Raw genomic sequence first — 21,548 nt, forward strand, 5'->3', positions numbered from 1 at the left:
AAATTAATTTTACAACAATGAACAGCAAAAGTCAGTAAAGAAAGAAAAAGCAGTACGATGAATGCTGCTGAGTCTACTGATTAGCTAATTGGGAAAAACAAATTTACATCTCCATCTCATGCCATTCATTCAAAGTAAGTTCCAAACAGATCAAAGAGTTAAACGTTTGGGGGAAAAACTTATAAGAAGAAAAATTTTTATCTGCTCTCTAACTGAAGAAGGATTTAGCTTAAAGACATACATAACCACAAAGGAAAAGATATAGATTGGAACACATATCCCACCTGGTAACTGGCCCAAGAATATGAGCAGAGGATTTACCGAAGAAGAAACAAAAATAAGTACGAAAATACGAAAAATGTTTAACTACCTAATATTCAAAGAAATACAAATTAAAACAAGGTGCTATTTTTTAGCCTCAAACTAGCAAAGATTTTTCAAAATGATAACAATACTATTCTAGTGAAATTTATGTGAGAAAAAAGGAAAACACTTTCATTCCTGCTGATTTAGGGTGTAAACTGGTACCACTCTTTCTAAAAACTCAATTAGCAACAAATAATGAGCCATAAAATGTTCACACCCTTTGATATAGTAATCCATTTCCAGGAATCTTGAGACAATCTAAAACGAGGATAAAAACGTACACACAAAAGTGTTCATTACAGTGTTACGGGTACTAGCAAAAACTTTGAGGTAAATTAAATAAACCTGGAAATCAAATAAACTTATATAAATAACTTGAGACTGCTTAATTAAATTATGGTATGCTCACAGGATGGGTAGCATCATATTATTAAAAATTTTCTTCACAAAAAAATTCTAAATTGGGGGTGCCTGGGTGGCTCAGTCAGTTAAGCATCTGCCTTCGGCTCAGGTCATGATCCCGCGGTCCTGGGATCGAGCCCCGTATCGGGCTCCCTGTTCAGCAAGGGGAGTGTGCTTCTCTCTCTCTCTCTCCCTCTACCCCTCCCTCTGCTCCTGCTCTCTCTCTCTAATACAATCTTTTTTAAAATTTTTAAATTGTATAGAAATGCCTATGATAAAAAGTTACATGACAAAATTCAAAATTAAATCCATGTGGCATGACATTTAAAAGTTTTACAATATACACACCCTCATAAAATTTCTATTAACCTGCTCGTTTTATACTATTGTGAGAAAATGGCTGGACTCTCTGAATTTGAAGGGTGGACCTAAAAGACAGGCTCCGTGCCACACAAATAATTCACTTTGTGGCTGCTGAAGGATTATGCAGTCATTCTCCAAAAAAGATTTGGGCATCAACTGTGATTGAACCATTGCATACTTGAACTATATACAGCTTGGTCAAAGGAAGTAAGAGCAGGAATTTATTTAACAGTCATTACTGATTACTGATTCCTCTGAGCAACAAAGGACCGGCCAGCAAAATTTATATGTATGAGTGCAGATGCAAGTGCCCACAACACATTTACTTAAAAAGCTAGAAAGAAATATCCCACAATATTGGCAGTGGTTTTCTGATATTCTAGAACTGTGCAAAGATGGTAGACACTAGACACTCAAACTCCTTCCGCCAGTCAAACTAGTCATGTGGTCCAAGGGCTCAAGAGCCACGTGTAAGTAGTGGCTATCATTTTAGACAGCAGAGACATAGAACATTTCTATTGTCCCACAAAGTGCCTTTGGACAGCACTATTCTACAAGATTTCTTATGTTCTTCTCCATACTTTTTCCAAATGTGTTACAATATGCTCTGTAGTAGATTCCTCCTATAAACGGGGGCGGGGTGGGAGGGAACATCATGAGAAAAGAAAATGAGGTTAACAGAGTAAACACTCACGCTAGAGGTGCAGAGGACGCATACTCTAGAGAAAACCCCGGGGAAGAATCTGGGGAAAAGCAGGAGGACACAGGCACTGTGGGAAGAACAGGAAGGGCTAGAAAGAGACATGGGAATAATAGGCATTGCAAGGAAAGGAAAGAAAGGACACAAAAATTCCAACAGCAGGGGTGGGGAAGGAGGCAATTACAGCAAGGAGCCACAGGTTCTGGGCTCTCCCCACTCACCAGCCATTACAGCTGCTGACCGCTGAGCTGGCTCAAAAGGACATTTCCCCCGGCCATTCTCAAGTCTTTCAACCTGCTGGAAACTGGACACATCCTACAGACCAGAAGGGGGCAATTGGTTTAGGGTCATGAAGAGGCTCCTGGTGAGAATTACAAAGATGGTCAGATGAAGGAAACGCCCAATTTCCATTCATCTCCCATTCATCCGCTACCATCCCCATAACTCCCAGTCTGCTGTTCCTGATTCCCCCACCTATTCCGGCATTTCCCATCTCTGCCATCCCCCTTTTCATCAGTTTATTCCTCTTTCCTCCATTCCCCTAGTATCAACACCCACATGCCCTGCTGAAGGAAACCTGCGGATGGCCCTAGAAGACACTAAGAGGCCGAGAGGCAGATCTTTCCTCTGAAATGCTAGGGTTTGCAACTGGCTGGGGACTATATGACAGGACAAGGAGGACGAAGGGAAGAGAGGAGGCGTCCTGAGGAAGGGTAAAAAAGAGTGCAGGCTGATATAAGATCATCTGAAGCTCACGGGCTTAGAAAGAGGGGCCGTCCTCCCCCTACTCTTACTCCAAGGACGAAGGACAGGACCAGAGTCAAGGATACATAGAAAGGGGGTAGAGAATCTGCAAAGTTAGCAAAGATCTGAAACTCAGGTCAGAATTTGAGGATTTGGCAAGTAACTGCCTTCTTCATTCAGGGACCACAGCAGGACTGACCTGGACAGGAGGCGAGAGATGTAGGAGTCCACCAGGGCCAGCCAGAAGTTACCTTACCTGAGCATCCAGCACTAAGACAGCCGTCAAAATAACATCTAAAAATGGAAACCGGGGATGACTTCAACCGGAGACTGGCAGGGAAATTAACTGTGGCTGGTTAGGAATCAAAGTTATGGTATGAAGAGCCAGACACAATACCTCTAGTTCCCTAGGGGGGGCATATGGTGTTGCTGGAGCCTAATTACACTGATGGTGGTTGCAGTAGCCACATAGATATATATCCCCTGAGTATAAGTATACTATGGGTCCATTCTGACCACTCATCTATTAACTATAGTCAGGAAATAAGGTTTTGTTTCACCAAGAGAGCCTTGAACAAGGCCTGTTAAGATGTGATCTGAGGTCCCCAAAAAGGGAACACTGGGTTAAGAGAGTCTTCTGGAATGAGGGACCCTACAGGGGCACAAGCATCTCACCTATGTGGAAGTGGGAGCAGCCTAGCCTGAAAAAAGAGATGGATGACAGTTCAGTGAGAGATGACCAAGATGTCTGGAAACTTTGAACAAAGGTTAATACATGTTGTGGTGGCTCTTCCTACCTCTCACCTGAACTACAGCAGTAACCTCCTCCTCTCCACACTGCCTAACCTCGCCCCCAATTTGCTCTGCAGATTAATATTCCTACAATATCAGTCACTGCCTTGATAAATTTTTGAGCAAGGGAGTGACAAAATGGCTCACTATTGCCTAGAATACAAACCTGTTAGCCCAAATTATTTCCTTTCTAATACTGCTCAAAATGAACACTTTCTTCCAACCAGACCTGGATGCTTGTTATTCCCAGAAAACAAATCATGCTTTCCCATCCCTGTGCCTAAGACTACTCCCTCAACGTTTCATCAAGGACTCCTTTTCTCAGTGTTCAACCTCCTAATCTTTATGGGGCATCTGATATTTTTTATTCACTCCCTCCTTCAAATATTCTGTCTTGATTCTCTTGAAAGTCTACCATCCTCCCCCTACCTAATTATTGCTTCTCTATCTCCTTTGGTTGCTTCTATTTTCCTTTCTAGCCCCTAACTGTGTAAGGATCTATCCTTAGTCCTTGTCATATATACTTCAATGACCACACTCATTCTTACATTTCCAGTTAGACTTCCTATGCAAATTATTCCCCAAATTCTCTGAAAGTCTGATGCCTTCCAATCTCTGGTCTGTGTTTGGACTTGGCTGCTGGACTTCCTCACAGAGATGGCCTATCAACCCCTTAAAACTCAGTATGCAAAACGAGTCTTCATCCAGTTTCCCCAAATGGCATCACTGTATTATGTAGGTTTATAATTTTTGAGCAAGTGAGGCTCCTATTAACTAGATAGGTTATGATTACTGTTTTGTCGAAATGACATTTAATTAGGGTCTGAAGGGGGTAAGACTACTCCACTACAGTCTCTGTCTGAACGTTGAGATTCCTCATTGTATCATCAGTTGTGGTGAAGGCAAGTCCCTCCAGCTGAAAGACAGAGAGCTAGGCAGGAAGGCTCTCACTGAGCTGTAGGGTTGGAATCCATCCTTTGGCTTTGGCCAAGAAGAGTACAAGATAGACAAAGGACCTTCCCCAGGTGGTTAGGGGGGAAAAAAAGAAAGATGGTCCCTGTCACATGAAACAGGACAAATCTCACAAGACACTGAAACCAGATAAGGTCTTCTGGGCTGCAGGCTGGACTAGAAGATCAGGGTTGTGGGGCAGAACCAGACACAGCTGGATTTAAATCTTTGCTCTGCCTCTGCCAACTACATAATATTGGACATGGTACCTAACTTTCTGGAACTTCCATTCCCTTGCTTGTAAAATGGATATAAATAATACCTAAATATCACAGTGGGGAGCTAAGAACTAAACTCAATCTCGAATGTAAAGTCCCTAGTACCCACACCTGGGACAGAGTACATCTTCAACTGAATGGGAAGTCTTGTCATTGTTATTGTTAAGTCTAGCATTTTTCTCTGTTAACTGCTAAGACTCCCTCAACAAAGCAAACTAAAATATTTTCCTCCAACGTCCAATGAGCTATCACTGAATGGCAGCACTGCACATTGTCAGAGCTGGTGGGTCCAGTGCTTGAACTGCCTTTTGTAGGAACCTTTGTTTCTCTGAGCAATCAACTCTGAGTGAGTTGCTGTGTCTGCATCAGCTAGTCAAAGCTCTCACGTAATAGTTATACATGGTCTCCAAGTCATCAGTCTGGGACATGAGAGGTTCAGCACTAAGGATAAGGCAAGAATTTGCTTAAACAGACAGGAGTTGCTAGGTAGCAGGATCAAACAGCAAAGGCTTGAGAGCACTGAAGAAGTCTAGAGGGCAATCTTAGTATATGGCCTGAAGAGTTAACACAGCTGATTTTGGGGGCAGGGGGGTGTGCCCTATATTCTCCTACAAACAAGCCTTGACCAAAGGATGGTTCTTCATTTCGTACACCTGCTAGATAGGAGAGTTCAGAGAAGGAGCTAAAAGTCACGGGAGTAAAAAGGCAGACCCCTCGCTTCACTCTGGTTGCTGATTTTTCTCAGGAATTGATAGGAGTCCAATCCTGACAGGATGCACAGAACATTTTGTGTCTGTAGAATATAACAACCATTAGGGTCCCCTCACAGAGCCAAGGAAGAATAGAAGGGTCTAGGAGACTAACTTGAAGTGATCATGTTGTCTATAAGCCATGGCACCGGTATTCATACCCATGGGTTCCCCAAGTGTGTGCAGACTGGAAAAAGACCTATATGGCAATGGTAGTTCTACCACTACTTTCCGAGCTTTGTGAGAACTGTAAGGAAACCAAACCTTCAACATCACCTGATGGGTTATAGAGATTTTCAATACCACCCTGAAACCTTCCCAAGAAAAGGAAGCTATCCACACCCTGATGGAAAGTCTTTCATCCACATTATGAAAAAGACTCAACAAAAAACCAACTAATCTCAGGGACAGCCCAGAGGGACTGACTAGGACAACAAAGCATATACAATTATAGCATTCAAAGCCAGAGATATGAGCATCATCTTCAACAAGGAGGGCTTTGGACATACACACTGATGAGATCCGGGTGGCAAGCAGTACTCCAGTTTGCAGAAGGGTCAAGTCAAAATCTGTGGTTAAGAATCAGGGCCAGGAAAGGGAGTCATTGCACTCCTCCTATTGCTCCTTGGAGCAGAAAAGGAAGCCACTGAATACAAAGAACATGGGAGGCTTCTGACTCATCCTAGATTCTTGTCACAAGTGTGTGCTGGCAGAGGACCAGTGACTGACTATTGGATAACTGATGGGAAAAGCTGAGAGTTCAAAAACATTAAGACCTTCCTGAGATGCCACCAGTCCCATTAACTCCAGAAGCCATGACTGGCCTAGAGATGATCAGGAGTATACATGTCCCAAGCCTGCCTGAGTGTGAGGGTGGAGATGCCCAGGGCTCCAGCAGCAATGAACAAGACCTGGAAGAAAAGGTGACTGACAGAGTGCCCACTTTGAAGGCAAGATCCAAGTACTATATTAGTGGGCAGTGACCTCAGAAGCCGTGAGAGCAGAGGGTCACAGCTCACACAGAATGAAGTTGGCGGTGGAGGTGGGAGAAGGGGGTGAGAGACAGTCACATGCTGTGGGAAGAAGCAGGCATGGATTGTGCTGATTAAGAAATGGACCTAGGCTGCCTAGACAAAGCATACACAGAGCAAAGGAAACAGGAATTACTGGCCTCTAAAGTCTTTCCTGGATTTATCCTCTCCCAGGTCTAGCTAGCGTCTCTAACTCCCTTCACCGTCCCTCTTCTCTCTTTACACTCTGTGTACCTCACCTTCTACACACAACCTCCCTCCCCCTCCCTTTCCTACCCCCCCTTCTGTGGCAGACAAAGGCTCCACCCTGTGAGGACATCCCTCATCCCCAATGTGTATCATGCACAAGTGTGGCCTTAAGCATGCCCCCCATCATGGTCACTCACAGAAGACCCTTCCCATCCTCCCACCCATCACTCACAATAACCCCGCACTTCGGATCAAAAGCGAAGGTGCCACAAGTGAGGAGGTGAGAGGCATTGGCAATGGCGAGAATCTGGACAAAATTGTGACATTCGTCCTGGGGGTCAGAGATGGTTAGAGAGAATCAGAAGCAGCAGGTACAAGGAAAGGTAGGGTAGTGTCAGGACAGTTAGACGCAGCTCTGGGATCAGAGATGATAGGTAATGACATGGTGTTAGAGTCCCTGCCTGGGCCCACTAGGATGGGAGACTGCAGGGGACAGACACAGAGTCAGGGCTGGAACTAAGTCTCAACTGACACTCAGGATAGGGACAAGATTCACACCTACCTCCTTCTTGCCTTTCTTCCTACAGTTCTGTCTGTGGGCCTCAGGTACCATCCAGTCAATCTGAGAAAGGAGGAATAATTGTTTCTCCCAGATCGTCCCCAAATTCCTCCCAAGTCAGGGTAGTTAAAACAGTTCCACGACCTTCATTAATTTGAGAGCTGCAGAGCCCCCCACCCCCACCCCAACCACCACCACCACCAATCAGAGCATTCTTTTTCAAACTGGATGTCTCCACCCATTAATGAGTAATGAAATCAATTGCTTTTATTTTTAATGAAATAGGATATATCAGAATGTATCACACATAGGAGAGTAGATACTGTTTCAAGAAAGGGTTCTTCCAATACACACTTCCTGTCCTAGGTCAAAATGTATCAAATATTTCTTACTAAGGGGTGGTCAAAAAAGTTTAAAAGCTACTGCCCTAAAGAAATGTTATTCTAATGATTCCTCTGCCCACTGTGACCTGAAACCTGGTCACTGTGGCCTCCTCCCTATCATGAACATCCCTCATAGCCTCCCCAGTCACCATGACCACCACCCCATCACCCTTAGCAAAGATAATGAATATTTTTTCTATGTTTGTTTTCACCAACACTCCCCCTCCCACCCCCACCCTGTTACATATTTGGTTATTATGAACACCCCCCCCACCACCAATCCCATAAAACTATGTATCTAATCACATGCTCTGGAGTCCTCCCCACTTCCATCTCTCACCCTGCGGGGTCTCTCCCCTGAGAAGGGCAGGGATAAAGCGAAGATGGTGTCCCGGGCGCCAACATAAAGTGTATGGGAAGCAGGATCCACAAGGAGGACAGAGTAATTGTATGTCTGCAGGGCAGTGAACCGCGTGAGATAGGAGTCAGCCTCTGGCAGGAAGAGAGGGTGAGAGGAGAGAGTGATATCAGCCATTGCTTCATAAGGGTTGGGTCCACAAGGGCAAAGCCCAAGGGCTCAATTTCTGTTTTCTTCCAACTACTATTTATTTAGCAGCCATGAGGGTGAAAAACAGAGCTTTGACAGGCCAACCATCTAACCTCGCCAAAGAGAGAGAACTGATGAGGCCAGAATATTTAGCACACAATGCAGTCAAGTATGCTTCTTCTATAAAAATAGAACATTTTATTAAAATAACAGCATAAATATTAAGTCTGTAATTTTTATTCATAGCAATGTGATACATAATTTGAAAATTATGTATAGAAGGTACAAGTAGTTTCCTCTCTAAATTTCTTTTTTTTTAATCACTACTTATTAGTAACTTCTTACTTAGAAGGGGAACAATTCACTCTCTTCACCAACACTTTAGGAGACTATCCCCTGTCTCTCCCACCGCTCTTGTCCTCCCCAACCCCACCCCATTTCCACCCAAAGAGTTGGCAAGAGTATGTGCTTTGGAAACGGATCAGCCCGAGTTAAAATGTGGCTCTTTCACTTACCAGCTCTATGATCTTGAGTAAGTTACTTGCCCTGAGCATCACTTTCCTCATCTGTAAACACCAACAACCAGGCTTGTTGACAGAATTAAATGAGATAACATATGTGGAAGCAACTGACATGTACTACATGTTTCAAAATGGCTCCTTTCTTTCTTTCTTAGGCATGTGCTCCATATGGGCCAAACCTAAACTTCATACCATCATTCAAAACTCTATTTAAAGATTATGACAGGGCGCCTGGGTGGCTCAGTTGGTTAAGCGACTGCCTTTGGCTCAGTTCATGATCCCAGAGTCCTGGGATCGAGTCCCACATCGGGCTCTCAGCTCATCGGGGAGCCTGCTTCTCCCTCTGACCCTCTCCCCTTTCATGCTGTTTCTCTCTCTCTCTCTAATAAATAAAATCTTTAAAAAAAATAAATATTATGACAAATAAGTTAGCATGAATTTACGTTCTTAGCTCACTCTGGGGCCCCTATCCCTGCACCAACACAGCTCTGGTCTACCTGCTTCATCTGCTCAGCCACCCTCAAGACAGGCAGAATGGCTCCAAGCCATTCATTCCCAGTTGTGCTGATGTATGGGGCCCCACCCACCCCATCCTCCCACAAACTCATGTCTATGCTGTACCTGCCTATTCTCTCATGTTCATTATAAGCCCTGGAATACCCAACCTCCCTTCATCCCCCGCTCTGTTTCACCTTGCTATCTAGACTTCTCTGAATTTCTGGTTATCAACCCAGGCAGGCAACCTCAATTCTATTTTGTGGCTATTGCCCCAACACAAACAAACCCCAGTCTCTGACCACAACTTTGTCTTCTGGATTCGTAGCAACCCTATATGTCACTAGTCTGAAATTTAGACTCTATATTACTATTACCCACTTGTGAGGTTTTGCCAACAGGTTGTCCTCTCAGCTTCACTGGTTCTCTCTGTACAAGGTGCTAACACTCATTGTACACTGAGAAGAAAACAAGGTCAGTGGCCATGCTCATGCCCACCTCAGGAGACAGCACTGAAGTGTGAATCACTCCAATGACCATTTTTAACCTTGTGGCATCTCCTGGCTTCTTCCACATCTTTTGAAAGGACCAAATCTCCTTCCTCCCTTTTTTTTTTTTTTTTCCTTCTGAAGATTTTAGAAATCATTTAAACAGAATTTTAAATCAACTCAGTCAACGGTTTCTCAACACTCAATGTAGGGAACGTGTAGAGAGAACAGGCAATGCTGAGGAGTTAAGAGGGATCAGAGAATGGGAGTTGTATCTGAGCTGGGAGAGGCCTGGGAAGTGAGTTAGGGAGAGGAGGGCTACCAGAAGGGCAAAAAGCTTGCAGGGAGATATAAATGATGATAAGGGAATGAATTTGAGAAGTGGGCAGATGGAAATGCTGAGCTGGAGAAGGATGGGTGGCTGGAGGAGAATGAAAGGCCAATGAGTTTGGAAGAAGAACGGGTGTCAAGCTGGCGTGAGGGACACAGGTGTATGTTTGGGAAGACAATAAGGGAGAGAGAACTCCGAAATGGACGACCTCAGGAAACCCCCATCCCCTCCCTGGGCCTCAGTGTCCGCGTCTGCACGGTGAGGGGCTTAACCCTCCCGCGGTTGTGCGAGTAAGGGGCCGCGGGGGCCGCCTGGCCGTGTCTTGGGAGCCGAAGCGCGAGGCGGGAGAACGATGCGGTGGAGCAGCACCGCGTGGGGGTCCCGCCCTGGTCCTGACGGGGCGTGGGCGGCGCGGGACGCGATGCGCTGCGCCGAGGGGCCCCAGAGCGCCTGCCCGGGTCCCTAGGGAGGGTAGGTGGGTGCGGGCACCTGCAGGAGGGGCCTGGGCGCCGTGCGAAGGGCTGAAGGCGAGGGCGCCCACGCCTTACCGGAGATAGGAAGCGAGGTCCTGGGCACCGAGCGGGGGACGCGGCCGGATACCGGGCCGCTCAGCACCGCCAGCAGCAGCAGCGGGAAGGGCAAGGCCGGAGGCGGCTGGAAGCCCAGGAGGGGCAGCGTGGCAGAAGTCAGCATCTTTAGCTCCGCCTGGCCGCTGGGTGGGGCGCGCCCTGCCACCTGCGCTCAGAGCCGCGGGACCGCGGGCCTCGGCCCCACTCGGGTCTCCTCGGTCCGGTTCGGCCTGCGTCGGCCAGACGAGAACGCAACCTGGCTCCGCCCCTTCAAGAAAGGACTAATGGTCGAGCCGATTTCCTCTTCCAGCCAATCGAAGTTGGGTGGGGGCGGAGCTAAGGAGCGGAGATGCCCAACCCAGGTACAGGAGGAGTTAGACCTAGGTAAAGGTGGGAGTTCTACTTCGGAATCAGGCTGGAGGTGTGGCTCCAGGTCTTCCCGTGTCGGGTTTGCTCAGTCGGCTCCAAAAGCTCAAATGCCCGTTATCTGAAATAATAGGAAAAATATGTGTATAATGGGTACACACACCAAATTTCTCAAAAGTATTATTTTAGCAAGCATTTAACAAATAACTGCAAACAGATAATTGCAATGCAAAATGATTTATGTTTGCTATATAATAATGTGAAATAAATGCTCAGAAGATTTAGGTTTTGCTTGAGCAAATCAGGAAGGTTTCACAGAAGTGACATCTGAACTGAGTGTTCAAGGATGAGTAGGCCTTTGAGGGCGAGGGGCAAAGACTACCTATGGATATATCCACTTGGAAATCCTACAGACATAACAAACACAGAGCCTGAAAATAATGCGCTATCTCCCCCATCCCAACCCCTCCAGGCTCCTCTTTCAAGCACTTAGTACTCCAATTTATAACCTTGCAGGTAGTCTTTGCTTTCTCCTCTTTCATCCCCCACTCTTTGGTTATCTAGGCTACATAACAAATGTAACAAATTAACATCAAAATTTAGTGGTTTAAAACAATAAACATTTATTATCTCTCACAGTTTCCCTGTGTCAGGAATTCAGCAATAGCTTAGCTGTGTTGTCGAGCTCCCAGTCTCTCAAGAGCTTATAGTCCTGGGACGCCTGGGTGGCTCAGTTGGTTAAGCACCTGCCTTCAGCTCAGGTCATGATCCCAGGGTCCTGGGATCCAGTCCCGCATCAGGCTCCTTGCTCAGCAGGGAGCCTGCTTCTCCCTCTGCCTGCCACTCTCCCTGCCTGAGTGCTCTCTCACTCTCTCTCTCTCGCTGACAAATAAATAAAATCTTAAAAAAAAAAAAAAGCGAGCTTATAGTCCTGATACTGGATGGGGCTGCAGTCATCTGAATGTTTGACTAGGGCTGGAGGATCCACTTCCAGGGTGGCTTAGTTCCATGCCTGGCAAGTTGATAGTGGCTGTTGGCAGTAAGTGTCAATTCCTTTCCATATGGACCTCTCCATGGGGTTGTTGGAATGTCCTCAGAATATAGTGTTACTTCTTCAGAGCGAATGATCCAAAAAAGCAAGGTGAAAGTCACAATGTCTTTTATAATCTAGCCTCAGAAGTAAAATATAGTAACTTCTGCCATATTCTTTCGGTCCCACAGGCCAACCCTCATGCACTGTGGGTAGGGACTACACAAGAGTGGAATACAAGGATTGCAGGAGTCCATCCTGGAGGCTGGCTACCACATCCACATGTAAGCAGTCATCATGTCCTGTTAATACTGCCTCATAAATAACTTAAACTTGTCCTTTTCTTTCCATTATCGTCATAGTTCAGGACTTTATTATTGCTCACCTAGACGATACAATAGTTTCATTTAAAACGACAGCAACAAAACCTGCCTCCAAGCTCTCCCTTTTCATATTGCCATCAGGGTAATCTCTCTAAAGTGCACATTCTGGTTTATTCATTCAATATTATTGAGGACCTATTATATGCTAGGCATTTTTAAAGTACCAGACATAAGAAGATGATTAAAATACGGTTTCTAGTACTCCCTTGGGCAGCACATATACTAAAATAGTAACGATACAGAGAAAATTAGTACGGTCCCTGCACAAAGACACACAAAACACGGCTCCTGAATTCAAATTGCTTAGTCTAGAAGGGAAAATAGACATTTGAGATTGATACAGCAAGCCACCAGGACACTCCTATCTCCACTGGATTTTGTCAAAGGGACTGTAGGAATCAACAGCAAGCAAATGAAAATGAGCATGAGTAGAGAGGGGCAGACCCTCTTGGAATGTAGAGGTTTGAAGACTTGAAAGAGCTTCTTGAAAGTAGACTAAACTCCATGAGGGCAGGGACCAGTGTGTGTCCACCGAACCCCAATCTTAGCACAGTGCCTGGCACATAGTGTGCCCTCAACAAGTATTTATTGAATAAAAGAGTGACCGACTGAATAAGTGAATCAACGATGTGGAAGAGAAAGGTTAAAGCTAAGGACACAATGGGGGTGGCACTGGAATGTCGGGGGGGGGCGTTACTGGAATATTTAATTGGGGTTGGGAGTTAGCTAACGAGGAAGTGTCAAGTTTAGCATAACATCCTCAACAGAGATCCAAAACTCTATCTCAGGGCTAAAGTAGGGCCATTTCCCTGGCGCCCAAGGACTTGGAGACCGCGGTGCTGAGCTAGAGCCTGAGGCGGCCCCTGAGGCTGCGCGCGCAGTGAGCAGCGCCGCGCAGCCGCCGTCCGCCTGACGGGGGCGCCTTCCGCGGCGCGCGCACACTCCGATATCCCGGAGGGCCAGGTAATGGGGGATTTGCCTTCCCAAGGAAGAGGGAACACCCTTACTTTTCCCTGCCTCTGGGCAGAAGGAGGGCTGAGGGCCTCAGCGGGAGGACCGCCCCGAGAGCGCGGCGGAGAGCGCCTCGCAGGTGGGCTTGGGCCGAGCTCCGGCCGCCTTCAGGCAGGTTTTGGTGGTCCAGGCCGGGGCAGTACGCCCACTGGTTCTAACCCCCCGCGGTCCCGAGCCGCCCCTCCGCGCACGTGTCTGAGGACCGCGACGCCACCTCAACTGGGCGGCGCTCCCAGGCCTGAGGGCTGGCCTGCCAATCCGCCAGGCACGGTAGATGCCGTGCCTAGACCCCTCGACGCTTTGTGGGGGCCACGACAATGTTTGAACCTCTTGTAAAGTCAAGAAAACAGTGACCCTTTAGGGTCAAAGAACATGTTTTGATTTTTTTTATCAGAGAAAAAGTTTTAGGGCCCACGAAAATCTATTAGTTAATTTTTATTTATTTTTTTTAATGAGGAAGTGCCTCACGAAGGGAAAAGTGCTTAAGATCCAAGAAATTTTTAATGCGGCCCTGCGGGAGGGAGAACCATTGAATCATTTATCAGACACAGTGTCATAAGGGCTATAAAGGCATAGTATAGGCACTTTTGTGAGGGCACGTAAAGGGGCCCTAACCTATAAAGACCTAAAGTCAGAGACCTAAAGGATGAGTAGGGGTTAAGGAGGGTAATGATAGAGAAGAACTTCCAGCAGCTTCAGGAGCCACAATGAGAGGCCCACGAGTTTGTGGACCTGAAAGGTGCCTTAGGGGTGGGGTAGGGTGGGAGGGGGCTGGGCAGGGGATGGTATGGCATGAGGATGGAGACTTGGGAAGGATACGTGCAGAACTTCGGAGCCAGGATAAGGATTTTGTTCCAAATGTAATTGGAAGCCACTGAAGGGTTTGTAGTAAAGGAATAACTTGATGGCTTTTGGTGGTTCAAGGTCCAGTTCCAGGTTTGACCAGTTTGCAGAGAGACACCAGTGAGTGTTTGGGCAAAAATGGAGAGTACAGGATCAAAAATAGTCAGATCCTGCTTAGTCCTATGCCCAGATGCATCAGATGCATGCATTGATCATGTTAGAGAGTAGAGGGAAGAGAGCTGCCTCTTACCTCATTTGAAGTACAGTCTTGGAATTGCATACAAGTATGGGATCTAAAAATGACTTGTGCAAGCTAAAACCGTTGAAAGTGATCTTACTCAATGGGGAAAAGTTATATTTGTTCCAGGACCTTTCAAAATTGTCAAAATATTAAAATCTGTCTTACTATCAGCTATAAGTGGGAAATAAAAAATAGTAAAACTAGTATCTATTCAGCAAACTGTAATTGAAAACATTGGATATCAGAATGTTCTATTTCTTTGTAAAAAAAACTTACCAAGAATAGTTTGAACAGCACTTGTGCTTGTCTTCTTCTCATGGTATAACTTATGATCAAGCAGGCATCTTTTCTGTGCCTTAGCTAATTGTCATACTCCTTTCTAAGTTTGGATCAGCTTCCAACATTATATCCTTTGTACTTTCAATTTTGTAAAACAGCTCCAAGGGTTCCTTTAATATGAAGTTGTTTTGCTGGTGGCACTTTCTCTGGGCCATCTTCATACTTTTTGTCACAACCACTTTCCCCATTTATGTTAAGTTCACCTTCACAAAGTCCTCTGGCTGCTTATCTAGAGTCTATCAAATGCTGGCATTGTCAGCATTCTTACAGTTAGCTTTTTCTTCTGTAACTCCATTTATGTTCAGTTCAACTTTCACCACGTGTCATTTCTTTGCTACACTTTCATCTTGAAATGGCCAATTTTGTCAGATTCCCTCTTTTTTTTGTAAAATGTCACATGGGTTTATCACTAGCAGGCAAGGAGGTAAAACAACTACACAGTTTATTGCCTGTGCTTAAACTGAATAAGCATCTGAAGGAACCAGTCACTGACAAACTTTGAAAAAAGTGACATAACTGATCACTAATCATGATGAGCATCTGTTCCTTCTGTAGTGATTTGTGGACTGAAGAGCTAGCTGTGATTTATATTTTATGTAATTACAGTTAATATTCCATGGTAACTGAAATTTGAACTATGTTGATGGGGACTGGTGTCAATTAACTAAACTGTAGCAAGAGATTTGTAAATATTGGAACCATGCAAACTTAGAACTGCCCATGAGCTAAAATAACAAGAGTTTCCGATGTGAGGGAAGATGGAGAGGGGGAGTAGAAGCTCATTCTACATTAAATAAGACCTCTGTCTGGGTACCTGTCTATGTGAATCTGTGTGTTAGTCTCAAATTCAGCATTACATTGATCCCATGCACTTAATTTAAAAGTACAGTTAAAAGATATTATGATATGTGCTTCCTTGCTGAATACATTAGTCATTGCTTTGGATTTCTAGTTCAAGATTACTTTTAATAGGTTAGCATATTTATTCACTTATTTGTTCAGCTGTACCCAACACATAATTGGAGCTCAATAAAAAATTGCTGAATGAACAAATGCTAAGTTCCACTGACCAAAAAGGAAAGTTTGAAGGGGAATAACTTCACAGATTGATTTTGAGGAACACATTTATCTATGCACTCGATAGATCACTTTTCAAGATCCTAAATTCCAAAGTGTTTCTGAAAATTATCATAAATAATATATTTCTCTGGACCTGGGGAAATCAAATAAGTTTTTATTTTCCCTGCATTCTTTAGCTAGCAGGCAATTATATAGAATTATTTCAGTTCTCAGAGATAATTTTTTAATCTAAAAAATACTTTCCTTGGGGCACCTGGGTGGCTTAGTCAGTTAAGCATCTGCCTTCAGCTCAGGTCATGATCCCAGGGTCCGGGGATCAAGCCCCCACAGCAGGCTCAGGGTTGTGAGATCAAGCCCTGTGTCAGGCTCTGTACTAGGTGTGGAGCCTGCTTAAGATTCTCTCTCTTCCTCTGTCCCTCCCCCCCAAAAAAAAGATATTTGCTCTAGATTTTTGTAAACATATTTATGAGGTTATTTCTATCATCTATTCCTAGTTTAAGGGTCTTTCTCATGCATGAATGTTAAGTTTTAACAAAAGCTGCTTCTGCATCTAATGAGATGATCATATTTTTCTCATTTAATCTTTAAATGTGATGAGTTACAGTGACTGTCTAACTTTATATCAACGTTTTATTCTTGCAGTAAACCCAGCTTGGTCATGATGTGTTACTTGTTTTATATATATTGCTGTTTTCCAATTTGTTTGTATCTTGTTCAGGATTTTTACATCTAGGTTTGCGGATGAGATTGCCCCATAATTTTCTCTTATAATATTCTTATCTGATTTTGGTATCAAAGGTTATGTTAACCTAGTAAAACTAATAGAGCAGTAATTCCCCTCTTATTCTAGGAAAGACTTTGTTTAACATTGAAATTCTTGGTCTTTGAGAATTTGATGGAACTCATCAGTGGAATCATCCAGCCCTATAGTTTACTTTGTGGGAAGATATTTGACTACCAATTAAATTGCTTCAGTAGTTATAGGCTATTTAGGTTTTTTAATTTCTTTTTGATCTAGTATTGGTTAGATATATTCTTATAGTGACTTTTCTACTTTATCAGATTTATTGGCATAAAGTTGTTGGTTATATCTTTCCATAATCCTTTCCATGTTTGAGTATTTATAAGGATGTTTAGATGTCCCCTTCTCATTCCTAATATTGGGTCTATGTTCTCATTTGTTCTCCTTTCTGAATCTGAGCCCTGGGGATAGGTGTAAGTATCCCAAAAGAAAGAAAACAAGGGTGTTGGAGACAGAGAAAACAGTATGAACAAACACACTGAAGTGAATGGTATGTTTGGTTTTATTTCAGTGAGAAGCTTGAGGTGAAGAATAGCCTTCAATAAGGCTGAAGGTCAAGTCATAAAGGGTCTTGAATGGGTCTTGTGGGAGAAAACTTGGTCATATTTTTATTTTTAAGAATTACTATGTAGCAAATAAACACTGTGTTAAACACTGACAGATAAAGTTGGCAAGACAAGTTCTCCAGCCTTGGGAAGCTCACAGTGTATTGGGGAGGCAGTCATAGAAACAAATTATAAAATACAATATAATAAATGCTGATAAAGAAATAAAGTTCATGAGAGCAGATAGCTTACTTGAAGACTGAAATTTGGTCTTTGTGTCTTTTTGTTTAGTTCCACTCAGCATCTGTAAGCACTCTCAGCCTTGCACTACAGGTAAACATCTAGGTCCCTTGGGAGCTGTTAAGATGGGATAGCCTAGAGAAACTTGAGTTAGTACCCAGTCTGACTCCTTTCTGGACTTAGTCCTCTAGGCCTGTGTTCATCATTTCAACCAAGCATAATTCAGTTTTATGAAAGCCAGTGATTTCTCTTTCCTTCCCTGTAGGTATAGAGAATATCCAGGTAGTGTCTGCAGTTCCACCTCTGGTCTGGTTACCATGTATCACGGGCGAAGCACTGGTAAAGGACCCTCCACTCCCACGCAGATTTACCAGCAACCTCCAAGGCTTCTCATTGTGCAAACTGCTCTACCATTGTGGGCTGACATCTGCTCCAACCTCTGTGAGGCTCTGCAGAACTTTTTCTCTCTAGCCTGCAGCTTGATGGGCCCCAGCCGCATGTCCCTCTTCAGCTTATATGTGGTACAAAATCAGCACGAGTGCATCCTTCCCTTTGTGGTGAGTATATCTATATTTGATCATTTTACCCTGAAAACAAATATGAGGGTTCTGGAGCAGAGATCACAGTTAGTATTACTTACAGCAATAACTGTGCCCATTTCTCACACTCAGTACCCCACAGGCAACACAAGGAGAGCCAGATGTGACCCTGCACATGAGGGGTTTATGTAGAGGCCGCTTTTAGGCAACAGGCTTGAGCAATGGAAAGTTGATGAAGGCAGAAGGGCACACATCCACCACCTGACTGAAAACAGACCAGCCCATCAGACAACCCACCTCAAAATATCCATAAACCCTAACTGACCAATGGGCTACTTATAACCAGGCACAGCTACCAAAAAAGGGAAAATTCCATTCATCCCCATACATGCTCACCTTCCTGCTTTAAGTACAGCCCCACTCACTGCCTTCTTGCAGGCAGTCTCTTCTTTGCTGTCCTGCCCACTGCTTCTTTCAGGTGTATTCAATAAACTTCTCTCTCCTTTGTGCTGCCTCACATTGGCTTCCACCTGATCATCGCCCCACATTTGGAGTCCCCATCTGATCGAGAGAGACACCACAGCTTATACTGCAGAAGAGGAACTCCAAAATTATTAATCTGAGAGTTTAAATAGGTCACATCTTGCCCCGCTCCATTCCTGAGATGGAGAGAAACCTTGGCATTTACAGTCCTTTGGAATGTAAGCAACTGACCCCTTTCATCCCTCTCCGAAATGCAAATACAGGGAAACAAGTCTAAGTGTCTTCAGAGGTCTCTGGCTAGTAAGTAAATCACCCTTTAATTTCCAACACTTGTCCTTTAACCAGGGTTCTAGCTTTTTTTGATCAGAAAGCCTAACTGTGAAGACACATGAAAATATTTTCTCTACAGTTCCCCATAGGACTCAGGTGAAAAACCCCCTAGGATTTCAGAAAGCAAATGCTGGGCCGGGGCAGTGCTTTTATGAAGCTTTTCACACATAGACAACTGTCTCTCCTCCTCCTCAAAGAAATGCAAATCTTCACTTATATAAAGTTCAGAATCACAGGGATGGGAAAGACTTCAGAAGTTCTAGTGCATGCCTTTCCTGAGGTAGCCTTGCTGCTGGGATAGTCAGAGAAGGCCTAGTGGAAAATCACAACTTTTATCCCTACCTGGTGGGAATAAGACCTCCTCCCCCTAGGGTCTATGGGAACAACAACAGAGCCTGAACTCCCACCCACTACCCAACATTAACAGGGTATCTCTGCCCCTCCCTATGGAGATGGTGTCTGAGGAGACAGAGTGGAGGCCCTGTGGGAACTGCAGTAAGGTGTGGTGTCTCTCTCAATCAGATGGGGGCCCCCAAATATGGAGCAAACTGATGGGGTGGAAGTGGGCATGGGGCAGTGAAAGGATTCACCCAAGGCAGAGAAAAAGAGATAGAAGTTTATTGAATATATCCACAAGGGAGCAGGGAGCAGGACAGCAAAGGAGAGACTGTCTACAAGGAGGCAGTGGCTAGGACTATACTTAAAGCAGGAAGGTGAGGAGGTATGGGGACATATGAAATTTTCCCTTTTTTGGTAACTGTGCCTAGTTGTAAGTAGCCCATTGGTCAGTTAGGGCCTATGGATATTTTGAGGTGGGTCTCCTGATAGACCTGCCTGTATTCAGCCAGGGATTGGGGTCACTGTGGGCCTTTTTGCCTTGCTCTACATTCCATTGCTCAAGTCTGTTGCCCAAAAGCAGCCTACATGAGGTAGCTTTTTACCTCCAAGGCAGGGTGATGTCAGTGAAGGCCTAGTGGAAAGCCAGGACTTCTATGCCCATCTGACAGTAATGAAGTTTCCCCATCCCAGGGTGTGAGTGGGAACCATGTAGAAAGCCTGAACTTCCACTCCCACCCAGAAGTAACAAGGCACCCTCTCTTCTGGGCTCAGAATCAGAAGCCAGATTCACACCCAGCCTGGCTCACTTCCCCCATTAGCACAATATCAGGGGAGGCCTGCTAAAGCAGAAGATTTAAATAAGATCCAGAGTCCTATGATACCCAAAATGTCCAGAATACAATAAAAAGTCACTTGTTATATCAAGAACCAGAGGGGCATCTGCTTCTCCCTCTCCCTCTGCCTGTCCCTCCCCCTCCTTGTACTCTCTCAATCTCTCTCTCTGTCAAATAAATAAATAAAATCTTAAAAAAAAAAAGAAAAGAAAAGAACCAGGAAAATCTCAACTTGAATGAGAAGACAACAGACACCAACACTGAGATGACACAGATATTGGAATTATCTGAAAAAGACTTTGAAGCAACCACTGTAAAAATCCTTCAACAAGCAGTTATGAACATACTTGGAAGATGGAAAAATAGAAAGTCCCACCAAAGAAAAAGAAGTGTAAAGAAGAGCCAAATAGACATTTTATTTTTATTTATTTAAGATTTTATTTATTTATTAGAGAGAGAGTGATCGAGGGAGAGAGAGAGAGAGAGAAGAAGGAGGAAGGGGAGGGGCAGAGGAGCAGGGAGCCCAACAAGGGGCTCCATCCCAGGTCTCCAGGATCATGACCTGAACCGAAGGCAGATGCTTAATTGACTGAGCCACCCAGGTGCCCCCAAATAGATATTTTAGAACTGAAAAATACAGTAACCAAAATTTTAAAAACAAAAATCTTCAATGGATGGCCTCAACAGCAGAATGGAGAGAACAGAGAAAGGAATCAGTGAACATGAAGATAAAATAGAAATTCCCTGATCTGAGTAACAGAGAGAAAATAGACTTTGAAAAATGAACAAACCCACAGGGACTTGTAAGACTATAACAGAAGATCTAACCTTCGTGTCATCAGAGTTCAAGAGGAAAGGGGAAGAAGGACGGGGCTGAAAAAAATATACAAAGAAATAATCACTGAAAATTTCCCAAATTTGTAAAAAGTTATAAACTTAAAGATTCAAGAGGCTGGTGAGCCCCAAACAGGATAAATGCAAATAAATCTGTTCTAAGACACATCATAATCAAACTTCTAAAAATTAAAGGCAAACTCTTGAAAGCAGAGCACTGCCATCTTACCTAGAAAGGAAAAACAATCAAGTAACAATAGCTTTTTTCATCAGAAACCATGGAAGCCAGAGGTAGTGTCACATATTCACATTTTTCAAATGCTAAAAGAAAAGAACCCGTAACACAGAACTCTGTATCCAGTGAAAATATCCTTAAGGAATGAATCAGAAATAAAGATATTCTTAGATAAAAGAAAACTAAGAGAATTTGTCATCAGCAGACCTACCTTAAAAGAATGGTAAAGGAAGTTCTTGAAACAGAAAGGAAATTATAAAAGAAAGAATCTTGTAATATCCAGAAGGAAGAAAGAACAATGGAAAGAGTAAAATATAGATAAATATAATAGACTTTCTGTTGAGTTTCCTAAATTATATATTTGACAGTTAAAGCAAAACTTGTAACATTGTCTGATGTGGCTGTTAATGTATATAGGGGAAATATTAAAAATAATTGCATTATAAACAGGGAAAAGAAAAGAGATCTTCTACATAAATTATGTATATAATATAACAGAGCAACCACTTAAAGATCAATACAAAGACACTCAAACACTATAGATAAATCAAAACAGAATTCTAAAAAAAATCTTTAAAAATTTTAAGTTACCCACAGTCAGATAGGTAAAAGAAAAC

At 43.9% G+C, this 21,548-nt stretch overlaps 2 protein-coding genes and 1 non-coding gene across 5 annotated transcripts in view; 2 read left to right on the top strand and 1 right to left on the bottom strand.

Moving 5' to 3' along the window:
• Window positions 1-10,710, bottom strand: part of SEMA4F (ssemaphorin 4F) — a 31,399-nt gene extending 20,689 nt beyond the window's left edge. The window contains exons 1-5 of one of the 3 annotated variants that reach the window (XM_036099417.2): window positions 10,438-10,710; window positions 7,848-7,999; window positions 7,128-7,187; window positions 6,798-6,896; window positions 2,053-2,146 (exon numbers count right to left, since the gene is read on the bottom strand). In XM_036099417.2, the coding sequence (XP_035955310.1) occupies window positions 2,053-2,146; window positions 6,798-6,896; window positions 7,128-7,187; window positions 7,848-7,999; window positions 10,438-10,582 (550 nt within the window). In that variant the 5' untranslated portion in view covers window positions 10,583-10,710. The remainder of the gene's footprint in view (window positions 1-2,052; window positions 2,147-6,797; window positions 6,897-7,127; window positions 7,188-7,847; window positions 8,000-10,437) is intronic. The other 2 variants (XM_036099418.2, XM_036099424.2) reach the window with 2 other exon arrangements.
• A 1,725-nt stretch (window positions 10,711-12,435) lies between these two features.
• On the top strand, window positions 12,436-12,542 carry LOC118540315 (U6 spliceosomal RNA). The gene has a single exon (XR_004919572.1). It is a non-coding gene; the product is annotated as a U6 spliceosomal RNA (small nuclear RNA).
• Window positions 12,543-13,137: 595 nt separating this feature from the next.
• M1AP (meiosis 1 associated protein) overlaps window positions 13,138-21,548 on the top strand; it is a 72,212-nt gene continuing 63,801 nt past the window's right edge. The window contains exons 1-2 of the mRNA XM_078056382.1: window positions 13,138-13,200; window positions 17,604-17,895. Of these exons, the coding sequence (XP_077912508.1) occupies window positions 17,656-17,895 (240 nt within the window). The 5' untranslated portion in view covers window positions 13,138-13,200; window positions 17,604-17,655. The remainder of the gene's footprint in view (window positions 13,201-17,603; window positions 17,896-21,548) is intronic.

The sequence above is a fragment of the Halichoerus grypus genome, chromosome 10 (assembly GCF_964656455.1).
Source record: "Halichoerus grypus chromosome 10, mHalGry1.hap1.1, whole genome shotgun sequence".
In the NCBI taxonomy this organism is placed as follows: Eukaryota; Metazoa; Chordata; class Mammalia; order Carnivora; family Phocidae; genus Halichoerus; species Halichoerus grypus.